Source organism: Agelaius tricolor, unplaced genomic scaffold (genome assembly GCF_023055355.1).
Source record: "Agelaius tricolor isolate 1412-34295 unplaced genomic scaffold, bAgeTri1.0.p SCAF_1, whole genome shotgun sequence".
NCBI classification, from domain to species: domain Eukaryota; kingdom Metazoa; phylum Chordata; class Aves; order Passeriformes; family Icteridae; genus Agelaius; species Agelaius tricolor.
Window position 1 is genome coordinate 85585524 of NW_027269261.1, and position 25742 is coordinate 85611265.

At 39.6% G+C, this 25742-nt stretch overlaps 1 protein-coding gene across 8 annotated transcripts in view; it reads left to right on the forward strand.

Annotated features, from left to right (window-relative positions):
• Positions 1-25742, forward strand: part of DLGAP2 (DLG associated protein 2) — a 456578-nt gene that overhangs the window by 75313 nt on the left and 355523 nt on the right. For all 8 annotated transcript variants that reach the window (XM_071441861.1, XM_071441871.1, XM_071441889.1 and 5 more), the window contains exon 2: positions 3212-3266. In XM_071441861.1, the coding sequence (XP_071297962.1) occupies positions 3212-3266 (55 nt within the window). The remainder of the gene's footprint in view (positions 1-3211; positions 3267-25742) is intronic.

A 25742-nucleotide genomic window follows, 5' to 3' on the forward strand; every position in this document is an offset into this window, starting at 1 on the left:
GCAATGCCTTACCTCCCAGCTGAGAGCTTATAAAACAACTGAAGGTTAAATCATCAGTTAATATCATTGAAACCTGTTTCTCTTTTGCCTCCCCTCCCCACAAGTAAATCCCTCTGGTTGCTCACATATTTTGATTTCTACAGCAGAAACCAATCCAAGTCTGCTTTGGGCAGAGATTCTCCCTCAAATTGCCCATGTGGGTAAATTTCAAACAACCAAAAGGAAACAAAAAATCTAAGGATCTTCTGTAAAATAAGAGAAAGATCTCTGAGACTGATCAGGTATTTTAGGCATTTTAAGCAATAAACTGGGTATTACAGCATGCAAATGAATGAAAGAAAAGCAGCAGAGGAAAGGACAGGCTTGTAGAGGGAAAGGTGACAGTTTTGCTGAGGAATTCTCCTGTCAGTTTCCCTAGGGAGGAGAGAAACAAAGTAGGGAGAAAGTGGGAGGAGAGCAGTGTGAAAAGGCTCTTGGATACCATGGAGATGGGTACAGTGTAAAAATCTGTATACTATAGATAAGTAAGTGGGAGGTTGATATCAAACTCCTACCAGCCAGAAACTGGCTTTGTGCAGGGTAAACATGTTAAAGGGCTGGGCAGCAGGAAGCATTGTTTAAGACTTTGCCATACTGTTTGCCTACTTAGTGCTTAAAGAGAGTGCAGGAAAGGGACAAATCAATGTTTTTGTGATTTTTTCACATGTCTGTTCTTTTATCTATATCCAGTCTACCAGGAAGGGTAAACTATTTTCTAGAGCTTTTTTTTTTCCCCCATTGAGTTGTCTTACAACTTCAGACCTGCTTTTTTTTTTTTTTTTTTTTTTTTCCCGTCTCTACTTTTAATTTCAGCCTTAATTTGATTAATTGGGAACTCATAATAAATTCATAATGGTTCTTCATCGTCCGTGAATGTGGGGAAGAAAATGTGACAGATTCCAGAGGAACTAAATGTTACTTTGTGTCTGAGTAAGACAGTATGTTTTTAAAATTCAGTCTTTGTGTTACAGTGCTTTGAAAGACTGTCTCAGCTCATTTTAGGATTTCTTTGTTCTCTGCTTCTAATTTTTATGCTTTCGATGCCTGTAAGATTGCTGTTATTTCTATCCATGGCCGTAAGGAAAATTCTATAGTTTGTACATAGGACATTATACTTCCAAGAATTATTGGGTTTTTTTAAAATTCAAAAATGTAACACACACTGTAGAATGGTGAGTGTGGTTTTCAGAAAATTGTTATTTGTGCCATTGATTCTTCCCACAATACAAGCTGCCTGCTGCCTATGAAGCAGGGTAAAGCAAACTGATTTTTTTTACCTTTTATCCACAAGCTTAGCTTCAGAACAATGCCAAAACAAGTGAATTACTTTTGTGAAAGCTTACATTTAAATGCTGTGCCTTCTGTGAAATTCAGATGAGTTGGATGGGGAGACCATTCTCATCCCTGTCAGTTGTACCCATTGCTTTACTCAGGGAGGCTTTCTGGACACAGACTGACTGGTGAAATAATAATGGCAATGAGAGCAGTGCTTTGCAATGGCCCTGTCTCCGTGTGTGCATTCAGGAGGAAGCATGGTGCAGCAAGGTTCTTAAGACTTTAAATTGCTTTGCTGGAGGACACACACAAGCTGAGGAGTTGGTGCTCTGAAAGCGAGCGTTGGAAAAGTCCCACAGGGAGGGATGGGGATGTGTGGCCCTGCCACAGGGCTCTGCAGGTCTGGCTCTGACCACACTCATCCCTACCTGCTAATCCTGGCCAAACAGCAATAGCAGTCTTTGGGAAAAATAGAAATGTCTCTATTCCCTGAAATATTGTACCTCCTGGATTTTCAGAACTCAGTGATAGCTGTGGTGGTGCTTGGGGTCTTCTTAGAGGTTGGAAGGCCAGGATATCCTGACAGTGGTGGTGCTGGCCTGCTGTCTGTAGAAACTAACTGGTATTTTTCTTTTATATTTCAGACTTTAAAGGGTTCATGTTGATCTTCAAGGGTAAATTTTAAGAAGCTGTCTTAGAGCGTGATTTTTAATTGGCTTTTTCCCAGAAAAAGCAAAAGAAAAGCCATTAAACTTTAGGCTACAGTTTTACTGATGCTCATATCATTGTCCGGGGTGCAAATTCTAGATTTTAAGATCAGATTAAACTTAAGTATTGGGTGCTTTAAGTACAGGTTGTTACTAGTAAGAGTACCAAAGCTGATTGTCTGCACCAAAATTGGTGAATTTAATATGCAAATCTGTGAAGAAGGATGAGGTCCTGCCTGTGGGAAAGGGCCAGTGGTGTGTGGTAGCAGCTCTCTGGTCACAGAGAGCAACAGACAACTTTGCCAGGCATCCTTCTGGGAAAGGCTGTGAGGAGATCAGAGAAAACAATTAGAAACAATTCTTATCTTAACTTGCTGCACCTGTTGTTGTGAACATGTGGAATGTGTTATGGAGATTTGTTACCAAAGGGTGGTGTTTTAATTAAAGGACTAATCAGGTCCACCTGTAGAGAGCTAAGGTATAAAAAGCAATGGGTTTCTTTATAAAGTGAATTAACTTTCTGTGAATGCTTTGAGAGGCTTTGTCACTTATAACCCAGTCCTGACCTGCTGACAGTGTTTGTCACTGAAATGACAAACAAAATGCTTCCTCAGCATTTCTCACTGGCTGCCAGAAGCATTGCACCATGGTGGACGTGGTGAACTACAAAATGTGCATCTTCTCTGTCCCCATTCCCTTGAGTTTCCTACTCAAGCTTCTGGAGTTTTCTGTTGTCCACTGGAACTGGCTGTGTGGAGAGCAAAATGCTGTGCTTTGAAATTTGGACTTGAGTGGTTTACAATGAGCTGGGTGCATAACCCCAGGGCCACGTGTGTGAAATCAGGGACAGCAGCATCACTGACTGATAACATACTGTCTTTCTAAGTTGAGCATGTTTGATTATGGTCTTAGGTTCTTTGAATCAACTTTTGATATTGTAATCAATGGGAGAATGTGAAATGAACTTTACAGGCAGGTAGTCAGCAGCTAATTTTGCAAGATTCTTCTCTGTTTGCAGTTCTGATGAACAGGATTCACCTTTACATTACATGATGGTTAGTTTGGATTCAGTTTGAGAGCACAAAGCTTGATTAGATGCAGTAAATGCATCATTCCAGCAATCTCTGGCTTTTCTTCATATGATGTTAAAATATATGTATCCATTAACACCTGTTTCTTTATTGCCACAGGTTCTGCCTGGCATACTGCAGAAGCATTGCTGTATTTTACCTGACAGGAACACAGGTAAACTTTCTGTTTAATGAGTTAATATTGTTATATGATTTGGAGAAACACAAGCACAAATTGGATTATATAGAGAGGCCTTGTTTGCTATTTATAGTCATTGAAATTATCTTATAGAGAATGTTAACTTGGATGTTTTGATTAAATTACCTGCTTTCATGTGAAGATTTTATGTATTCTGTTAACATGCTGGAGGTGGCACCATTGCAGAGGTTGCTCTCAGGTCTCGCTTATAAAGTTATTTGTATGAATTTCTGAAGCATTTATAAGTTTTTAACTATAAACTTACTACTTTGTCAAGAAAAGAGGTTTAATACTGGAGTCTGCAGCCTGGTCCTGTTGATTCACAAAAGTACTAAGCATTAAATTGCAGGTAGCTCTGACTGCAGATAACTGCTTGCCCTGTGGTTATAAAGTAGAGGAGTAGACTAACGGAGTAGTCAGAAGCAGTATCACTAACGATATTTTATTGTTTTGTAGAAGAAACTTAATGTGTTTGTGGAAGAATAAATAAATTGATGAGAATGATATTGGAAGAGAAGAAAGCCATGATTTAATTTTACATTCTTTTATTACACGAAAAACCAATTTCTTTTAAAGTAAGTTTTAAAAACCTTTCAAAAATACTATAAATTGAGTGAAAGTGACTGCACATGCAACTCTGGATATGATTTGACAGAATAATTTTAGAGAAGTAGAGAACTTGGAAGAAAAATATAGCTTTTTTTTCTGTATCTTCTTAATAGAATATATGTGATTGCTGGCATCTCTTAAATCTGCATACCCCTTTCTCCCTGTAGGTACCATTAAAATAAACCAGTTTGCTCCTTAGCTTGCTATTACCTGTATTTCAGGTACAGTTTGCACTAAAGGTAATTACAGAGAGAACTTGACAACTGTGTTGAACTGTAGTGGGATTTGTGGTTACCTGCCGATGTTCAAACGAAATTTAAAATCTGATTTCCATTTTAGATTGTGAATGTGATAGGAGTACTCTAGTAAGATAGTTCATAACACACCCATTCCAGCAAGAATTGGGAAGTTTATAATTAGCAAACAAATTGCAGACAGACTTTGGCCTTCATAACAATTTCAAGTGCTCCTAAAACTGAACTTGGTGTAATGATCTCAGCCCAGTCTGTGTGCTCCTTTGCTGATATCCTGTGCAAATTATTTTCTTCCTTTTATTTGTAATATAGGAACTTGATCCAGATTCCATTGACAACCAAGCTCTTAACTTATATAGAAGTGTATCATGTAGATATCAGAGCCAGAGTTACATGAAGGGATGGCCTGGAGCTGGGTGGTAAGACTGACCATTTATCTGGAGAGGGTGTAATTAATAGTTCTTTACAACCAATATCAAGAAAATAATTTCTCTAAAATCTGAGTCATCTGCAATAGTGCCTTCATTTGGATATAAGAAAGGAGGGGTTTGCTAATATAAAATTTGGTTTTGAAAATTTTGAACTAAGTTCTTTGAAGGGAAAATCTGTCAGGCTTTGTATGTAACAGCTGCTGTACCACATAAGCACACTTATCTGTGAAAATATCTGTAAGTTCTATTGCATCTGTGTCACTGCTGTAGTATTTTTTTTTTATGTTTACCTACTATATAGTGGGGAGTTGCCAGCAGGTGCAAAGTAAATTAAATGTGTTCCATTTTCCTCCATTTCCCCTATTTACAGTGTTTAAACATTTGGCAGAGAGAAGGAGAGTTCAGACAGGACATGGGGGATTTTTCACCTCCTTTCTGGATTAAAAGAATGACTGAATTACAGTTTGATTAATTGCATCTGATAGAGATAAATGAACCTTTGTCATGTCAGACTTTAGGTCAAAATCAACTAGTCCAAACTAAAACCAAGAAATTCAGTAAATTTGTGTAAATGTGGAATGTGCTATTTGCATTCAAATGTATGCATCATAAATAATCTTGTCCAGTTTCACTCTCAGTCAGTGAGCACAGAAAAATTACCTGGCTGTGAGCTGTAAGTCTGTGTTCAGCTGTTGACATTTGGAGGAACAAAGCAATGTGCAGGCTTGGGTGTTGTTCCTAATAAATAAAGAAGAATAGGGAGAAATAGACTTGATGGAGGGATGGGAGAAGAGAAGGGGGAAGAACCATATAATGAGATGACAAAACCATTGGGGAAGAACAAGATGCTGTAGGGAGTAGGATGAGTGAAAGGGAGAGAGGCAGTAGCAGTTTCTTCACTCAGAGCTGTTCAACAGTTCAAGGGAAGGCAGCTTGGTATTCTTGGGCTCCTCATTCAAGAGTGCCTCCATGACCAGGCTCTTCCATGCTATCAGCACTGGAGCTGCACCCCAGGGAAAGAAATGAGCCCTTGGGAATGATGGGGCCAGTGCTACCATCCTTTTGTCTGGCTGCCCTTCAGACCTAAGTTTGATTCTTGGGGAATATATGCAATTAGCCTGAGATTCAATCTGTCCCTGATTGCCTGTACTCTAGAAAGCTGCACATCTCATTGTCCTTACACTGTGTGGGAGTTTGAAGTGACCACACTTTGTCAGTATGGGTATTCTGTATTTGTAAACTGGAGAAGAGAGCTATGCATGGGGATCAGTGGTCTCCTTCCAGTGGTGATGGTGTGTTAGTACTTCTACCATGAACTGTTTTTCTCAGTGTTTATAACTTAGCTATAAAAATATATCCTGCAAAGACTTTCAAATTCAGCCATCCCATAGCAACAAAGTTTTGGAAGAAGATACATATTTAATAAGATTAGGTGTTTCCAAGGTTAAAGAATTATTAATTTTCAAACATTTAAAGCCTTTACAAAATTGAATTCTCTAAATAAATCACTGAATACTGAATACAGCTGGTAGCTGCTTGCATTAAGCTTTGCTAACAGTGATGTTTCAATTCTTAGGCATTCATTTATTTGTGGCTTTCCATTAATGATATTTTCATTACTTAATTAAAAGTTTATCTAGCATGCACTGGCACAATGTGTGCTTGTTATTGTGCTAGCTAATGTCATGGTTTGATACTGGCACAATGCCAGTGCCCCCATGAAAATATATTCTCCCTGGTGTCTGCTGTGAGATGTGACCAGGAACAGAGCAAAGCAGGCTCCAACTTAGGAAGAAAGGAAAAAAAACTTTATTAACCTACAATTATATGTAAAAAGAAACACACGCAGAACTCAGAATGAAAACCTTCCAAAAACATTCCTCCTCCCCCCACCAAATTTCAACACATCACAGTAAGACAAAACCTTGGATTCTCAATTCAGTTACCACCCCTCAGATCACCAACTTTCAGTCCATCACCACCCTGCAGATAATCAATTCTCAGTTCATCAAGGAGAGAGGAGTCCCTCTTGTGCCATAGGCTTCCCCTGGAAACAGAGTTGAAACCTCGTGTGTTTCCATGTCACTCGTGGCACCACCTGGAGATCATTTGCCATCATGACACCCTCCTTCCATGTCCAGTGCTCTCACCACTGAACATGGACCAGAGCTGCCTCTAGGGTTCCCCTTTTAAGGATGCTTTGTCCACTTCCAAAAAGAGCACAGTCTCTCACTTTTGGGACACCTGTCCACACCAAATTCACCCCCTGGGGCTGAGGGGTCTCAAGAACAGAGATCTTCTCCTCTACTGAAGATCGAGGGCACCAACCACCCCCACTTCTTCACATAACAACACCGCACTCCCTTGGCTCTGAGCCATTGCCTCCCCCTAAATGCAGTCTCTGTGTCACAGGAAAAATGGTTCTGTCCATAGCTATAGAAGAGAAGTCCAGTGAAAGGCCACTCCACCATCTCCACCCACCTAGGATTCTTCTTCTCTCAGACATCTTTCACTTGCACAAACTTGCATTACACCGGCCCATTTCCTCCTTTTTCATCTCTATCTCTCTTCTCATTCAGCTCCAGGAGGATCAGCATTTGTAAGGTTTCCATCATCCAAGAAAAGTGTTAAAATCTCAGGCTCTGCCTGTCCAGAACTCCTAAGCTTCCCTGCCAGGCCAGGCACCTTCTCGCCACACCACCCTGCCCTTCTTCTCAGCCAGCCGTGCTGCCTGCGCAGGATATCGAATTTCAAGATGGCACAAGCACTGGCACCAGCTCTCACGCTCACTCTCTCTCTCTGTCTCTCCTGGGGGGAGGCTGCCTGATGTCTCTCAGTGCTCCTCCACCCTTCCACCCTGCAGGCCCCTTCACCTGCCTGCTCTGTTCAAGGCCCGGTGTACCTCTCTTGCCCAGCCCACAGCAGCCGGGCAGGGGAGCTCTGGCCTCGTTCACCACCGGAACCAAGAGAGCTTCCCCCTGGGAGTGCTCTGCTTTTAACCTCCCATCGTGTTCTCAGAGGGGTATCCATGTCCTCAGTGACCACACCAGGTGCCAATATTCAAATCTGAGCACCTATTGGTTTGACCACAGCATCCCAAAAACTCACTTCCTTTTCAAACCAGGACAGCTGGTATCCAGGAACTTTGTCACATATTCTATTACTCAAGAAGCAAAAGATCCTAGACTAGATACCTTTATTCTACACTTCCATCTTATATGCCATAACCATACTGTAATAGCTGTATTGATGGCCCTGCTCAGTTTCTTTCCATCTCCTAACCAGACAGCAACAACTGGGATGCATTAGCAGTTATAAAGTTAATTGGAAGAAAAGCAGCTACATGCTCTGTACATGTGTTAGTAACAAGATCGTAAGGGGAAACAGCGTGAATCTACTAATGACCTGGTGGGGAGCAGCTTGCTTATTTTCTTGAATTATAACCCTCCCTCTCTCCAGACTCCATCTGGGTGAAATAACCCACCCCTTTTGATGGACAAACACCACTGTCTGTGTGCACATACAGTCAGCTCATACTCCCTTCATAAATATTTCCCAACAATGATCTATCCCCTGTTTCTGGGTAATCTTCAGCCAGTGCAGAAGTCCTTTCTGTTTCTGGAGAATTACTTCTGTGAACCTTAGGCAGATGCTAAAGCTGTCCTTCCTCCCTCCCTTAGTAAGGTACTTGTATATGGTAATGGATAAGAGAGCTGTTCATGCAGTATGAGCAGTGCCCTTGGATTCTACCCTCAAAATGAAGATGGCCATTAAATACAATATGTTTTGGCATTTCTAAACAAAACAAAAAATTGAGGGGTGGGACTGCTGATTTGAAACAGAGAAGTCAATGTACTGTGCTGTGGGTTGCTTTTTATTTAAATGTATGTATTTTCAAAATTTATTTTTATTTCCAGTCTTGCTGGAAATAGAACTCTTCAGGCAGTACATGTGGGTTGTTCAGCTGTAGAAAATTTCATGCAAATAAAAAGAAGAAATATATCTGAAAACTTATGCTTTTTTGTATACTGTATTTAAGCAGTCTTAGAGCAGAAGAGTGAATTATTTGGAATGTGATTTTTGTTCATCCCAGGCCTCCCTGTATCATGATTTAGCACAATAAATGATCCTCAAAGTGTGCCGAAATACACTTGGTAAAGTAAAACATAATAGAACTCCTTAACAGAAGGCACTTGCTGTGAGTTTTACATTGCTGCAGCTGTTAAATGGACATTCTTGCACTGCAGAGATGCTGATAGCTGTGTGTTTTGTCTGTCTCTGTTGTGCTCTTGATACACAATTATTAGTTTTCCATCATGTGAGGAAATTGCACAAACAGCCTCTATACTATTCTTTTCCATCGTAGCCATGAGTTTGGTATGTGGTGGACTGCAATTTTGGGCTCATTTTTCCCACTGAAGATCCCAAAGGAAAGGAATGAATCAATAGTCACTAGCAGCTTCTTGGGCTGATTCGTTCTTTGACGCTTTAATCTTGAATTTCCCCTCTCATCCTGAAGGAGAACATAGGTACAATAAAAAGCATCTGCAGCTATCTTGCTGACTTGATTCTGATAAATAGCTCTCTTAAACTTTGAGCAACACTCTTAGGAAAAAAAAAAAGGAAAAAAGATTGATGCTGTCTCAAGTTTCTTCATAACCCATTTTCAGGTCAGCTCTTATGTGCTGATATTGAACTTGTGCAAGATGTTAAATCCTTCATTATAATCATCCTCTTTTGTCCACTGCATTGCCTAAAATTGCACTGAAAAAAGTGTAACCGATGTTCTGCTTTCTGCAGAGAATGAGTAATATCTTCTTGAGAGAGTGGTAATTGCTTTATATACAAAAGCAGGAATTTAATAATAACCAATCTCTTCATTGGGTAAAGTGCAGCCCAGGACAGTAATGTTTCATCCTTTGCTTCTTTGCTTTTCTTCCTGTTGCGTGAAGAGCAAATATTGACCTGGAGAAAAATCCAAGGTGGTATTAAATAGAATTCCTGTACTAAAATTTACTAAATTGGATAAAGAAGTTAACATAGCTTTTTTTCCCTTTAACTACAACAGTGTTACCTTATTAGATTTTTAAAATACAAGTAGTGTGAATTAGTGCTCAAAACCAATGTGTTTTATAACTAGCAAATACATTGCTGCCTGCTAGTTAATTTTTATATATGTGTGTGTGTATATATATATTTGTTGAAATGCAATGGATATTTGTAAGAAGAGCCATCCAGATGACTGGGCTGACAATGTGTATGTATGAACTGTACAGCAGCCAGTTTCATTTCACAGAAGGAGTTACAGCATAATGTTCAGAAGCCAAAGTCCTGTTACAAAAATATCTTTACCATATTCACTAGCATATTCCATCTAAACATTTCCAAGTATTAAGTTAATTGTAATGAATTTTTGCCTTGTGCCAATGTGATAAAGAATGTTTTTTCCTATCATATCCTCTTTAATCAATGAGGAAGTCAGATTATCAACTGCTGTCACACAAGAATATTCACTGGGGTGATATAGCATCCTCTGTAGAAGCTCATTGCTGAAACTGAAGTTGTCCTTTTGCTTTCAAGATGTAGTTATAGATTTTAGACAGTTCCTGCAGATTTCACCTGCTGTCTGCTTGCTGAGTTAAACATGAGCATTCTCATTCAGATGTTCAGCTGCAGGCTGCCTGCTGGTACTTTCCAGCCCAGTTTCCATGGAAATGGAAATTAGAGGGCAGAAAATAAAGGAAGAATACGTACTTTCTTAATCTTCTAGTTAATCCGGAAGTTCTCTTACCTTGGTGTCAAGGTTGTTTTGCTTTAGTTGGATAGGCATATGATGCCAACTTCTGCAAATTCAAAAATGAATTAAACTCATTATCAGAGCTGTTACAAGCAATACCTGTTACCATGACTCTGGAGAGGTGGTGATCACTAGAAGAGGATGAAGAAGGAAGAACTGGACTGGGAATGAATAAACTGATGAAAGGATGTGTGACAATACCCAGTGGCCATTTTAGACTTAGTACTGCTAGATGTCTATCTAGATTAGGGAGCTATACACTTTCCATCTCAAACTAGCCAGAAGACAGCTTTGTCTCATTGGATCTGTATGTACCTAGGATTGTTCATCTTGATCCACTAAAATCTGGTCTTCATGAGAGCAAAAATATAGACAGGTTGGGCTAGACTCATACTTCAAAGGGACCATGTCTATTATCTCAAGACCAATAGGACCTCAGAATTCAGTATTAAGGCAGCTATAAAACTAATCAACACATATTAGTCCACTTAAAATAATTGGGCAGGCTAGAAGACTCTGTACATGTGTGAGCAAAAAAATGTTTTAAGGCTCCAGCTGGCACAGATCTCTGTGCCATTCTGCTTGTAGAGTAAAAAGAATGATCAGAGTACACAGTGCTGGTGCTTCAGTCTTTGCATGGTGTCCTAGTTGGTTGCAAGCATAGTTCAATGACCTTTTTTGGAATTCCAGGTCCCCTACTACCACTAGTTCATCCAAGGAGATGTTTTTCCACTTTTATTACTGTTATGAGAAGTCACAGTTTTGCTTCACCCAAAATTATGTAGTCTTAAAACCAAAACACTGAACAAAATACTTCTCTGATGTTTAGATGTCCCGTTAAATGTTTCAAGATTGATAAAATACGCTCCCCTGAAGGGCAAGTGTTGCCTAACTCCTGTGTTCCCAGGACTGAGTGTAAAACATTAGCTGTAAAATAGCACTTTCCCAACAGTCTCACCCTCCTATGTGTGGGGGAAACAGGTACTGAAGAAAGAATTCTGACTTGGTGAGGCTTAATTCTAGAGGCAGATGTGGGCATGCGTGTTCACAGTCTTTGCCTAACGTTGCAAGAGTCTTGGTAGCTAAAAGTGCGTAGGAAGGAAATTTTCTCCAGAAAGCAGCATCCCTTTCAAGAAAGCTTACTTGACCTTTACTTCTGAAATGTTTTGTAAAGCATTTCCATGTGTAGAGTTCAGCTGCTGAAGGAAGAGAGAACTGTGCATCCTCAGACGCAGAAGCAGCAGGCAGCTCTGATAACTGACCATGCTAATAATGTGAGTAGGTCTTGATAAATAAAAGCTGTATGAAGAATAACTGATTTCTGTATGCCACCGTTTGGAATTTTTATTTTTTCGTGCTTGCATCTATTTGTGAAATGGTTGCCCAGGCATTATGTAAATCACATGGACTGAGGGGCTCTAAGTGTGTGAGTACTGTACACGGGCACTCTCTCGTGGAGGAACGTGGTTTTGAAGATCACTGCCAAAAGGTACAGCTTGGCCAACACAGTGCAGTGTGTGGGTAGAGGTAAGGAGTGTGTAATTGAGCAGAGAAATCAAAATACAGACATTTCTACTCATACAGTGAGTAAGGAAAACTGTTAGTATGTTTTTCTAGAACAACTATAAGTTAATGGTTAGGAGCACAGGGAATTCTTATAGATCTCAGAGGAATAGAGCTATAATGCTGAAGGATTCTTTAATTAATTGGTTTTACATGGGTTCAGTGGACCACACTGATATTTCATTACCCTTAGAGAAATTTGACTGTAGGCCAAAAAAGCTATTCCCTTACCTTTTAAAGCTCTCAGGGGTGCCTGCACAAAAGTATCGGGATTCCTTGCTTCAGTAGCATCCTGCCTCTCCAGCTACGTTGAGGCACCTCTGAAGCAAGAACAGACCTCTTGGCTGGTATGCCTTAAATACATAAGTCTGTTGTGCAAAGTATAGAAGTAAAAAACATGTTTTGTTTGCTACCATTTTTAAAACATTTTAATTATATTCCTTTATCTCTTAAATTGCCATTTAATTGTAAGTAGATTGTTATCTTAAAAATATATCTGTTCCTGAGCTTTGGAGACACCCTGTCCTGAGAGGAGTAAGCAATCAAAACACCACTGGAAGTGACTACCAGTCTTTTATTCCAGAGTCCCATAATTTGTATAACAATCCTTCAATTTGGTGGAAGTTCTTCTAAGTTTTGAAGAGCAAAACATTTTTTTTTTCAGGTTTGTGGGAATAATGGAATTTTTCATGAAAGTTTTCTTGGAAAAAGAATGTAAGTTAGAGAAAATAAGGACTAGAACTCACATTGCTAACTTCTTTAAAGAAATCTGTTTTATGAAACTCTTGTTTGCTGTATTTTGTCCTTCTTCACCTGCCTCCCACTCCTCCCACCCCTTTTTACTAGAAAAGTGGGAAAGTATGGGGAATTGGATTCTGTATCTAAGATGCCCACAGGGTTAGATAACTTTTATTTTCATAAGATGCCTGAACAATCTTTCCCTGCTCTAAGGCATGCTTGTTAATTTGGAATAATCTGCCTCATGTTTTGGACTAGGGTTTAATTCCCTAGGATAGAATAACAGCTTAAAAGAGATGTAGCATGTAAGCATCTCCATGATTAAAACCATCAGCATTCTCTTTAATTATATTTGTGCATTTTCCAGAAAAAGACAGACGCCTTGCGCTAATGGGGAAACTTCTTCCAGATGTATGTTTTTTCTTTCAGCTGACTTTATTAATGTACAGTTTTTCATGTCCTTCCTAAATCATCTTGTATTAGCTTGTTGGGTGGGAGTACTAACACATACATTTTGTTATCAAAACAGCTGAGCTGTTCATGCTTTCTGTTCTACAGTGATATTCTCTATGTTTAAGATGGTTTACTTTGCTAGAATGATTTTATTTGGAGTAACGCTGTATGACGTGGTTCTCCTGCCTTTTGGGATACTATAGGAGCTATAAATAATGGTGGCTAATGTCTACAGTCATGCACAACAGGAAGCAATTTAACCACTTGTCTCCTTTCTGTCACGATGGGAAATATCAAGCATTTGTGCATCAATAATGCATGTGATCCCCAAAGCCTTAAGTGGCACTTATTGTAGAAGTGTATTACCAGAAGTGTATTACCATGCTGCACCCTCGGCACTTGAGATTAAACGGTGGCAAATGTTTCCATGCATGTGGTTTCGTTGTCTCAGTATGACTGTGCATTGGTTAAGACACCAGCTGTACCTCCAAAGAATCTCTCCCAGTCTGCTAGCCAAGAGGAGCCACACTGTTAGGCAGGGAAAAACAGGGGAAGAGCTTGGGAACAGCAAAAATGAACACATTAGCTTATTATCCTGCTTGACACAAAGATCATTGGGGCAGGGAAGGATTAGAGAAAGTGAAGATGTTTCACCATAAAGGAGGCTGATATTTCAGTGTATCTGTGAAAGTCATTGTACAAGATTAGATGTATGTTGTCACTTGTAGGTTGTATTAATTTTATTAAAATATGTTGGTTTGCTGGATTTACGTAGGTAAATGCTTAAGTGAGAGAGTTTGAATATGTATCTGGCCAAAGCTGCTGTCCCAGAATTCCCTAGATCTTATCTGGACACAGCTTAAAATCAGGGAAGAAGTGAGGGTAGAGAGTACAGCACCAGGGAAACTATGAGAAGCATAACTCACAACTGTTCTCATTTGACAGCAAATCCTGGGGATGAATCATCTGCAGATTTTCAGTGGTATATATAGGAAACCTAAACTTACCAAAGAATAGTGATGGGATGACAAAAAGCCATGGGGGCACTTGTGGTTTTTCTTACCTTATGTAATGGCTTCTTGAATGTCCTTTATATACCAGGGACTGATCCTCTGTACTGTACCATTAACACTTGTGAGCCATGAGCCTCCATACTGAACATGGGCAGAACAATGCTGGAGGCTTCAGTTGACAGAAGTTTAATTCATGAACCACCTTCACAAATATATTTGGAAATTGTGACTCACAGAAATCAGCCCACAAGGCATAAGAAATTACATCATGGTTAAGCTGCAGGTGATTATAAATGTAAGGGATAATATAAGCTTCAGGAAAGGCATGTATATATTGAAAATGCTTCAATACTTTTTGCTTCCTTTCTAATTTGGAGGGCAGTTGGATGAAGCAATACAAAACTGAAAATCTGAAGAGGAATGGTCAGCATGGCATGGACTGTTAATACCATGTGTTATGAGATGTGTCCTTTCTTTCATTACCATAAAGACTTGGAAATCATCTACAGCCATGAGCATCTGTCCATTAGGACTAGTAATCAATGCTTCATATACCTGAGTGTAAATCTTTTTGATGTATTGTATTTGAACTAAATATATATAATGATTCTTTACCAAAGATCATTACAATTTGTTGCCAGTGCTAAAATTTTCTCTCTCCTGTTTCTATGGAAACTGTAATACTGATAAGACACAGTAAACAAATGCACTGTATCATAAGCCTCCCCTTTAGCAGGACATTCATTTTGCTAATATCTGTCCAAATTTGTCTGGTGACAGGTGTTGTTCATTTAACCATTTAAACAGTAAAGTATCTATTTAATTTTCACTGAAGACTTATCTTCTAGCTTTGATGGCTTTTACTTGCTCTTAAATAATTTTCCTAACACAGTGATGAGTTAGTATGTGCAATAATCTGTGGTTCTCTGGGCTTTGTATGGGTCCAATCCGGCTAGCTGGAACCCAAACCCACACTTTTACTTTGCTAGAATGATTTTTAGACCTGCATGGACTCAAGATAAAAGACGAGGAGCGCTCTTCCACCACGTGGGGACGAGTATCCTGTTTATTGGCTTGTGATGGGACACTGCCGGCCGCAGCGACCACCAGGTGGCAAAAGAGGCCGAACCTTTACCTGCAGTGGGGTTTTATCCGCCAGGGGAAAGGGGGTGGGGAAAGAGGACCATGGCCAATGGGATGCCATTGGGGAGGGGCGAGGGGAGGGGTATCCATGGGGCAGACCACCAGGTGTGTAGAAAGGAGTGCATGGGGAGAAACCACGTGATGAGGAAGGGGGAATAATCTACATGACATACCACACTCAGTACAGAATTTCCGTTACCCAGTGCAGAACAACTACTAAATAAACTATTTAGTGCAATACAACACCTCCACCTTTTCTGTTAACTAAAATTAAAAGGAAATGCGTCAGACTATTTCTGATGCTGATTATGAATTTGTCCACCACTCATGGTTTGCAGGCCTGTCAATTTGCTTTAGTTCCACAAACTCTGAGCAGTTGACTTCTGCGGTACTGGAGACCAAACCGCTGATAGCCTTTAAGAGTATGTGACGTAGAATCCCAAATGCTAACATGACTAGGAAAAGAACAACAAAAAACAACAAAATTGTCCTAATTATAGAGGTCCACCACCCCGAGAGTCCCCAGTCCTTGAACAATCTGCTGAACCAGTCCTCGGATTCCTGCTTGACTCGTCTGCTCAGGCTTTTCACTTCTTGGAGAGCCGCATGGACGTTGGGTGCTTTTGATGCTAGGTTCATGCAGCACAGTCCTTCAAATTCCTGGCACTCGTGTCCATCCAGCAGCAGGAGGAAATCTATGGCCGCACGATTTTGGAGTGTGGCCTGCCTGGTAATCTCCTCATCCTCTAGGAGGGAGCTGATGGCCGTGGATGTCAAGTTTGCCTGTTTGACTACCCAGCACTCTAGGTGGCCCAATTCACCTAGAGCCTTTGCTGGTGCAACCCATGGATAGAACAGGGATACAGTGATTTACTTTGACTTGGCCCAATGAAAGATTTCTGCATCACAATTTGGGTCCAAATTGTCAACGCTTCTCTTATGAATTTTGCTGACCGAACTGTTCTTTTGAGTCCACTTGCCAATCATGGTTTGGCTGGGTGCCAACAGGGACAACAGCCCGATGGTACATGGCCTTCCTAAAAGCCGAGAAGGGATTCCTGCCCATGCCTGATCCCCACAAATTAAAAACAAACCTTTAGGGAGGCTCTTGGGATGTGAATGGTGTGGATTGTCTGCTGCAACATGGCTTAAAACCTTACACCACCTTTTGGCAGTGAATTCCTCTCGATACTCTTTAATGTTGTTAAAAGGTTTGGTGTTGGAATGTGGGATAAAGAAGAAGTGTATGCAGTATGGTGCAGGGGAGAAGCCCAACAGCTCTAACTCTTGAGGCTCCTGAGCAGCTCTGGGTAACTTTGGAAGTCACTCCTCTATGGGGTTTTTAATCATTACAGCTCGCTGGTGATGGGTATTGTGAGGTTGTGTGTGATTTGGTTTGGGACTTGGGTGAGGTATAGGCATATCTAACTTGTCTGTGAACTCTGCAGCTTGCAGTGGAATCCCTACCAGGCAGGTAGACATTGGGTCTTTCACTGCTGCTGTGGACAGGCATATATTTTCCTGTTGGAGCGTCTGTGCCAGGGTCACCCAGATGTTTTGGTGTGGCTGAGGAACGATCCATGCAGCTGTGAGACTGCTCAGCGTGAACAGGATGACAACTCGGACAGGTCTCAGGTCTCATCGTGAGGTTAGGTAGGAGGTAGATTTTCTGTTCTACAAAGGAAAACAAACTTTTTTTTTTTAAAAAACATATACAAGTTCATGGGTCTGCCGGAATGCAGCTAACTCTCTTAGGAAGATTCTTCCTTCTTTTTCCGGCAGCATCTTCTCTTGGAAGCGACAGCTGCTTGCTTCTTATCCCGGTCTGCTAGAGCTGGATTTTGGGGACGAAAGGTTTTACCCACTTTTGGGGTATCCATCGAGGGCCTGAGGGGGTGGATAAACACACGTAACCATGCCCCCAGGTGACGAGCTCATAAGGACCCTTGGTTTCCCAGGTTTCTGGTCCTTAATGAGAACTGGTGGATGCTGTGACAACTTAAACCGATTGTTATTATTGAAAGGACGTATTACCAGAGGGTTCATATTTTCAAATAAACAATTCAGAAAATTGATGGTAAACAAGGCCTTGCAGAGCTTTTGTTGTGGAGTCATCCACGCTGCAGAATTGCCCTGCCTGGCCAGGCCAATCTTGTGTGATCTTTTGTTAAGTTCTGCAAGTCCTCTGGCAGGTCCACTCCAATGACTGTCCACTGGGTAGACCTGAAAGCAAAAGCTTTGGTTGGTCACAAGCTTGAAACGCTTGTGAGACCACCAGATTTTATCCTGTAAATGGTTATTTTGTTTTCCCGCACCCCGCTTTCCTTCCACCCCCTTTTCTGTTTTGAGGGAGGTTTTCCCCTTAGGGTAGCCTGCTCCATTTATGTCGTGGCGCCGGGTGGGTGGGCACTGGCATTGGGGTTTTTTGGTGTGAAAGGTGTCTCTTGTTGCTGGCTTTGGACGCAGTCCTGGGAAAAGTGTCCTGGTTTTTTGCATATGAAGCAAATGACATGTTGAAGTTGTTCTGGTGACATCTGTTGCCTCCTCACTCCTGGAGATACAGCTGCCACCGTCTCTGGGTTTGTTGGCCTTGACCATGCCTCCCGTGCAGCAAACAGTTCTGCCTTCCTAGCACAGGCTTCCATCATCTCTGCCAGTGTAGGTGGGGGGTTGAGAGGCAGTCCCAGGAGCACCCTGCTGCAGACTTCATTGGCATTCCTCTGTGCCATCTCTTTCACTATCTCCATCTGTGTCTTGGGGTCCCGTACTTGTCTCTCAACCTCTGCACGGAGTCGGTCGACAAACTGCAAGAAACTTTCTGAAGGAGACTGTTTTAATGTCAAGGAAACTACCACTAGCTTCAGCAGTTGGTAGCTGGTTACAAGCCTTATCTGCAGCCTTTGAAATCTTATCTAGAATGAATTTTGACAGCACTCGAGTATGTACTGCTGCTAATATTTGCTTAGCTCAGAGGAGAGTAATAGTGCTTATATGAAGTGCTTCAGAAACAGAAAATCTAAAAGTGTAGAAGTACACTTGTTGCTAGCTAATGCAGAAACTAAAAGCTTCTTTTGCCTTTGATCTTTTGAACATGCTTATGTGGCATGGTGTTTTGGCGAAAGGTCAGCAGGTGGCCTGCTGTCTAAGAATTAGACAGGCTTTTGTGGAACAAGTTACACCTCACAAAGTGGAGTGCCATCTTCCTGAGCCATGCCCAATTGCAGTCTTGAAGTATTTTACTCAGCAAAAAGCTCTCTTTGCATTCTAGAGTACCAAACACAGCCACACACTGAGGAGACTGACCTCCTCCCCCCTGCTCTGGCTGGGGGGACTGGCAGATTGCAGGCAGTGCATCCCCTGCGGCACTGAGGACTGTGTGTCTTGAAGGCACATGCTTGAGTTGAGGTGACAAACCCCATACTCACTGACTGTACAATAAAATCCCTGCTTGATTGCTGATCTTGCCTTCTGTTTTAGAACCTTCCTTCTGTGATACCGGCTTTAAGGTGACTAACCATGCTGAAAAGGGTAAGGAGGTTTTCAAAGACTAGAACTGAATAAATTTGTTCAAATGAGTCAATAAATGCTCTGCCTATGCTATACTTCTTGAGGGGTTTATGGTGAGTGAGAAGTCAAAGCTCAAATAGCCAAAGTTAGGAATGGAGAAGCTGGCTTGGTTTTCATGTGCTGAAGAGATTAGAATTTACTCTGAACTCTTCCCCTGGGCTGCAGAATGGCAATGAGGCAGCCACCTTTGCTCCAGTTTGTAACGTTAAATACACATTAACAACTTAAAGAACTGCCATAGCATAAGCAAAATGCTTTTTATTTTCTGTGAAAAGCTTATGATGCTTGTTTCATTGAAGACCTGCTGTGTTAAATATCTAACTAAATCAGTTGATTACTTAATGGCAGTCACTTCTGAAAAGGCTTTAGAGAAACTGATGGGAATGGTGTGCTAATAAGGAAAGTTGGTGATCTAGAGAAACACAAATCATCACTCAAAGCCTTGATGTACCCGTGGTAATGGTAGTGATAAAATTTTTAGGTTTTTCTTTTCAGTTTCTTTAGCAGGACTATGAATATCATTACTGTGACAGGGACTGAGATAGTCTGTCTGGATTTTGGATTTTGGATACAGTGGTGACGAATGGTGCTCCTCAAAGGCACAGAATTACTTTGATGTTCAATAAGAAGTAGGCTGGTGGATGGTGTGCAACTACTTCTTTGTGTGCAAACACAAGTGTCTTAGTATCATCCTAAAGAAAGCCTCTTTAGGCACCGCATCAAGTTTGACTGGGGCTCTTGAGATACTTTTACTGCTTCAGTGAGCCTGCCTCCATGAGGGAGCCTCCTGTGCTTTTTCATAACTATTAACTCAAGAAGCAAATGAAGGCACATCAGCCTGCATAGGCAGAGATTTTTTTGAAAGACTAATAGTATTTTATTTTGCCTTTTTTTTTTTTTTTTTAATGGGGGGCAGGCCATAAGTCTTCATGATGATTGTCTTTCCGTTTCTAGTGTTTCCTTGAAAAGGGACAGATTGTACCATACATCATGCAACTTATAAAGGGGGCTTATAGAAAGATAAAAAACACTTTTTACCAAGGCAATGAGCATTGGGCATTGGTTTTAAACTGAAGGAAGGTAGATTTGGATTGGACATAAGGAAGAATTTTTTTACAATGAAAGGGGTAAGGCACTGTAAGAAGATAAATGGTGGATGACCCATCATTGGAAGTGTTCAAAATTAGGCTGGATAGGGCTTTGTACAACTTGACCTATTGAAAGGTGTTCCTGCTCATGGCAGAGGGTTTTGGACCAGAGGATTTTTAAAGATTCTGTCCAACCCAAACCATTTGATGAAACTATGTTTTTTTGTGTTTTTTTTTTTTTTTTTAAATTTTGTTTTGGCTCTACTTGTTATTTGAATTAAAATTCAAGAAGGGCTAAACTCCAAGATAGATTTGATTGCTTGTCCTTTCAATTTTCTTGATATTGGAGGGCAGATTTTGGCCTTAAGGTTGACATCTTCAAAATGTCATCCTTGAAGGCATGAAGATATTACTCTGTTGGAAACCATTGCAATTGATATTTTCTGGGCTGCATTCGCTGTTTTCTGCTAGAGCTGGTCTCTGACTTCTTTACTCCAGTAATTTATGTGAGGAGGCTGTGGTCATCTTTCTGCTTTTGAAACTCCATTGTTTAAGCCCTTGTGGAAGACATCCCATGCTATTTAATAATTTTGATTTTTTTGAGTTGTAATTCAAGAGCATCACAGATCACAGATATATTCACTGATGTTCTGTGTTTTTCTTTTCCTTAGGACCTTTCATAACCCTGCATAGCTAATAACTCAAGTCTTCTTCATTGTTGGTAGTTATTTTCATAATTTTAAAAAAATTTGACAGCTTTATCACTTTGTTGGATATTTTGCTGATTCTCATGCCTAATGTTTTGCAGTTCCCAGTAGGTTTTTTTGTTATCACCTCTCTAGTTTTCCTGCATGCATTTGATCTTTTAATTTTCTTCTTTTTAACTTATCTGATTTTTTTCTGTCTTTTTTTTAATCCTATAAAAAACAGGTTGCTATTCACTATACTTCCTCTTTATTGATGTAGCTAGCAGATTCTTAGCTTTTTGATGTTGTGTAATTCTTGGCTGCAAAATTCAGAGCTTCTTTAACTGTTACTGGCATCTTTGTTTGGCATTATAGAAGACATATGGCTTCCTACAAAACTGTGTCGTTATTTAACTTGATTTTCATTGCCTTCCTGTTGGAGCTTTTGGCTAAGGTATAAATACTGCATCATAAATATTTCTTTCCCCACTCAAGAAATCTGATGTTGGCTTAACACTGAGCATTCTAGGAGAACCTAGGAGGTTTAGCTTGCAGTAAAAATATTTTCGTTTTTCAATCCCCCCTTCTTTCTCCTGGTACTGGGCATGTGAGCACAGCACATTAATTTTTGAATTTTGTCTCAAACCATGTGGATAGGATGGTATGGAAGTGCCAAGAGTGAGCTAATTTTTCATCAGAAATGAAGATATGGTTTATTTTTTTTTGTTGTTGTTGTTGCTGTTGTATATTGATTTGAGGTTCTTTTTTTTTTTTTCTGTATAGGTGAAAAAGTTAAAGATGGAATTTTCATTCCATTCTTTTAAATTCACTGTCTTTTCTACTTGCACCATGGTCAGCCAAAGTGAAGGTAGGGCAGTCAGAGCATAGTGTTGTTGCTCTTTAGATTGAGTTTCCAAGCTCCTACAAATAGCATGTCTTCTCTAACACAATTCATTGCTGTTGCCAGGGGTCTGTTTTTCAGAAACATTTTTCCTTTCCAGGTATTCTGAATTGGTATTCCTCTAAATTCATGATTATATGGGTTGTCCATAATTTAGGATCTCTGGAATAGTTGAGTAATGTCTCTGTCTCTTCATAAGCATGTTTTACATTTAATGTCTTCCTAATGGATGGTAACTTTTAACTTATGACTCATTCTGCCTATACACGGAATTTCTTATGGAATTACTAACTAATTTTGCATTTTTGTTAATAAAATAATTTTACAGTGATTTTGACTTTTTGGAGAATGTGATATATGGAAGAATTCTGCCTGAAGGCATATTATTTAATCCAGTAGAAAACTGCATTTTTCTTTCTAATTATATATATTTTATATGATGGCCACAGGTTTTTTAAATCATTCAGATAATCAGAGAAGACCTTTAGGTCTGGAAAGTCTGATCTGAACTTTGGACAATCTCTTGTCCTTGTCCAATGCAAGTTCTATTCATCCCTGCCTGGAGGTAACTCCTGATGGTTGTGCAGCCTGTGACAGGTTCCACAACTTTCTGAAGCAAAGCATGTGATTAGTCTTACTAATAGATATTGTGCAAAATATTTCAAACTGCATGAATATATCATGTTGCAACTTTAAACTTAATATTATTGTTCGGTCCACCATGGACATGGAGAATATTTGATTTTTACCTGTTTTTGCAATAGTATTTTATGTACCTGGGAACTAGTGCCCTTGATTTGAGCCTTCTCTGTTCCAAGACAAAAATGTTAAAATAGTTTCTTGGCCCTTTAACCATTTTTTTTCTATACTTCTTGTGGGAAAAGGGAATCTGGCTTTGTACTCTCTTTTTCTTAAAGTGTGATGTGACTGCATTGAAATTTCTTCTTACAGAGGTAAGAAAATATGATCCCTGTTCCTAGATAACAAGAATGCTTGTCCTGTAGTTATTTTTAAATCCAGTTAAAAAATATTAAACATTTCCCTCTATTTCTGATATTAGTTGTAAAATAAATGACATAGGCCAACAGAGCAGCCACAATGAAATGATCCTGCTTAATCTACTTGAATTGGAAGCATAAGAAGAAAGTCATCATTTAAAAGCTCAGTTTTAAGAAGTCAATTAATATACACAGCTGTGGATTGCCTTCCATTTAAACAAGAATTAAGGCATGACAACTTCTTAATTCTCCACTATATTCTTGTCCTCCATTCTTTCCTTCCCCCATCCCTCCATCTGTGGTAAAATGAGACTTTAAAAAGTAGTCTCATTTCTGTATATCTTCTTAACTGTAGCTAATTTATTCTATTGATTCATTTAGAGGTAATCTTTGCAGAAAGTCAAAAAAACATTTAGCCAATTTTCATCAGTTCTAACCTTGAAATTATTAACAGGATAGTTTCATTGATATTATAGATATTGATCCTTTGGGATGAACTTATAATATTTAAAGTTCAACTGCCAATAAGTAAATCATACTAACATATGAGTTAACTGGTAACAGTGACCCTTGACCATTTCTGCATTGCATTTTCCATATATTTATGAAACAACTGCCGTCCCAGTGATAATCCTTATTTTCAGTCCTTAAGTGTTTTTCATTAATATACTCACATTCAGATTACACACTGGGAAGTAAATCTGTGGGAGTTAAGTGCCTGTTTTCTTATGTTATGCAAATAATGAAATGTGGTTAGACATATTGCCGCAATGATGATTTCCAACATCAAGTATTTTATTCAAATGAATTAAAGGGCATGTATGCATCTAGCAGAGGCTGCATACTTGCCTTCCATCTAGGTACTTTTCCTCCTTTAATTTCTTAATATTAAAACATAATCAACTTGGGTTTTTTAAGCTGTGCATGCTAGTTAGGTTTTTGAAATGAAGCTTTCTGAAGAAACTAAGGCTTCCTATACTATCTTGAGTATCTTGAAAGTATCTGGTTTTTTTTTTTTTCTTTTTTTTCCTCCTTTTATTTTATGACTGAGTATTTGTAATTCAAAAGTACCTTTATCTTTTTCCTAGGATATTCACTAAGGGTTTTGGGGAATCTATTAATGTAATATTTTAGAGTTCATTGAGTTTGTCTTTCCTCCAGATCACCTAAGTTGGCTAAAAAATTAGATTATTTACAAAAATGGGTGTGTACATTAAAATGATACGGAACTGGCACCTGGGCTTTCTGTCAAGAGGGAAGAAAGCTTCTGTAGGTCTGACTCCTTTCTTTATGAGGACTTGATACAGCAAAGCACTTCAAAGTATCTTTCCTCAAAGACATTAGTGAAAAATATGGTGAAAATTGGCAGAAATTTTAATGGAGGATTTTAGACAACTTAGAAACAGCAACAAAAAATTATAGCAGAGGACTAAGCCCATTGTAGTTGAGGAAAATCACACTACTGATTATAAAAGAAATTAGGGGGTTTCAATAAATATTTCTATTCTGTATTCTGCTTTTCAGGTGTAAGGCCTTGTGTTATGCAAGTCAGTAGTTTTTCCGTAACAGTGGTATCTACGAATAACATTAGAAGTATCTGTAGAGTCAGGTCATTTACATCCCAGTGTGTAAAAAGCTGGTTTGAAAGTTTTCTGGCTCGTTGTTTATGCCAGAACAATTCAGGGACAGCTGAGGAAACTTCCCTACACATGGCAGGGGGGATGGAACTAGGTGATCTTTAAGGTTCCTTCCAACCCAAACTATTCTATGAAAATTCTCTCTGTGTGCCAGCATTATACCAGTATTCAAAATAACAATCAGGATTGTTCCACTAGCACATTAGATTCATTTTATATAAAACCTGAATTTTGTCTAATATTTTTGGTTAGTAAATAGTCTCAGGTTTAGACTTTGTACTGGCTTTTCACATTTTTCAATGACAGTAGGTCTTGTCATAGAATCACAAGATGGCTTGGGTTGGAGGTGACCTTAAAGGTCCTGCAGTTCCAAACCCCCTGCCATAGGGTGGGACACCTTCCACTGCACCAGGTTGTTCCAAGCTCCATCCAACCTGGCCTTGAACATTTCCAGGGATGCAGAAGTTTTCTTCAAGGTTTCAGCTAATGTCAGCCAAATGTACATAGAGTGCTGCAAGCTTTCTGACTTGATGCAGATGATTTTAAAAACATCATTTCATTATAGCAGAGCTATGGGCTAGATACTGGTTGAAAGACAGATCTCAAAAGGTTGCTGTGATGGCAGTGAAAAGAGATTGTTTTTAGAATGGCTGTGAAACAAGTAGAACCAGGCTCAGCCCAATTCAGCACTCAACTGAAAGTAAAAATAAAAAAAAAATCTTTTAAAAATTGTTTCTGAAACAAACAATTAGAACACCATGACTAGAATATGTGTATGAATTAATGTCATTCATGTCCACAAAGGTGGACACTTTGTTCAGGTAAAAATTAAATGGCCAATTAGGGCCAAGAAAAGGAGGTCATAAAACTAAAATAGCAAAGAATATCTTCTTGGAAATTTCAACTCTTTCTATTCTCTGATGCTGGACATGGGATGCAGCACTGTTTTAGGGTCATGCTGGGAGCTGAAGGGCTCAGTTACTTTTCAGTATTTAAACAGAGGGCTAGGGAACAGGAAGGGGGCTTCAGCATTACAGTGGAGTTCTTGATATTAGTACGTGACAGTTTTCTTGCTTGTCTATTTTAAGTGACCTTGGAAGAACAGATAGGCATGTAAAAAAAGGAAAAAACCCTTGAAATCTGGGTAAAATGCATTACCTCAGACTCAGTTTGATCTTTGGCTTTTCAGAAACAAAGGTGTCTTTCAGTTGAACCAGATCACTCCAGAGTGAATGCATCATCAAATACAAATACAAATACATCAAATACATCTTCGAATTGTCAGACAAAAGTAGAACAAGGCAACTACAAATAAGGCAATTTTTTTTTGCTATGGTGAAAATGGAGATAGAAATGGTTGGTGAAACTTATTTCCCATGGCAGATTTTTCATCTCTGGCCAGCTCCACTCGTATCTGTTTTGTCTCATTCCTGAAGAGTTTTGGGTTGACCCTTCCTGCTCAAGAGGCCAGTCCTGTGGAGTCAGAGGTGTATTTCTAGAATATGCATGAGACATGCACGACAATACCTAGCCAAATGATAACCCTTTAGAACACCAGGCTTCTGACTTCTGTT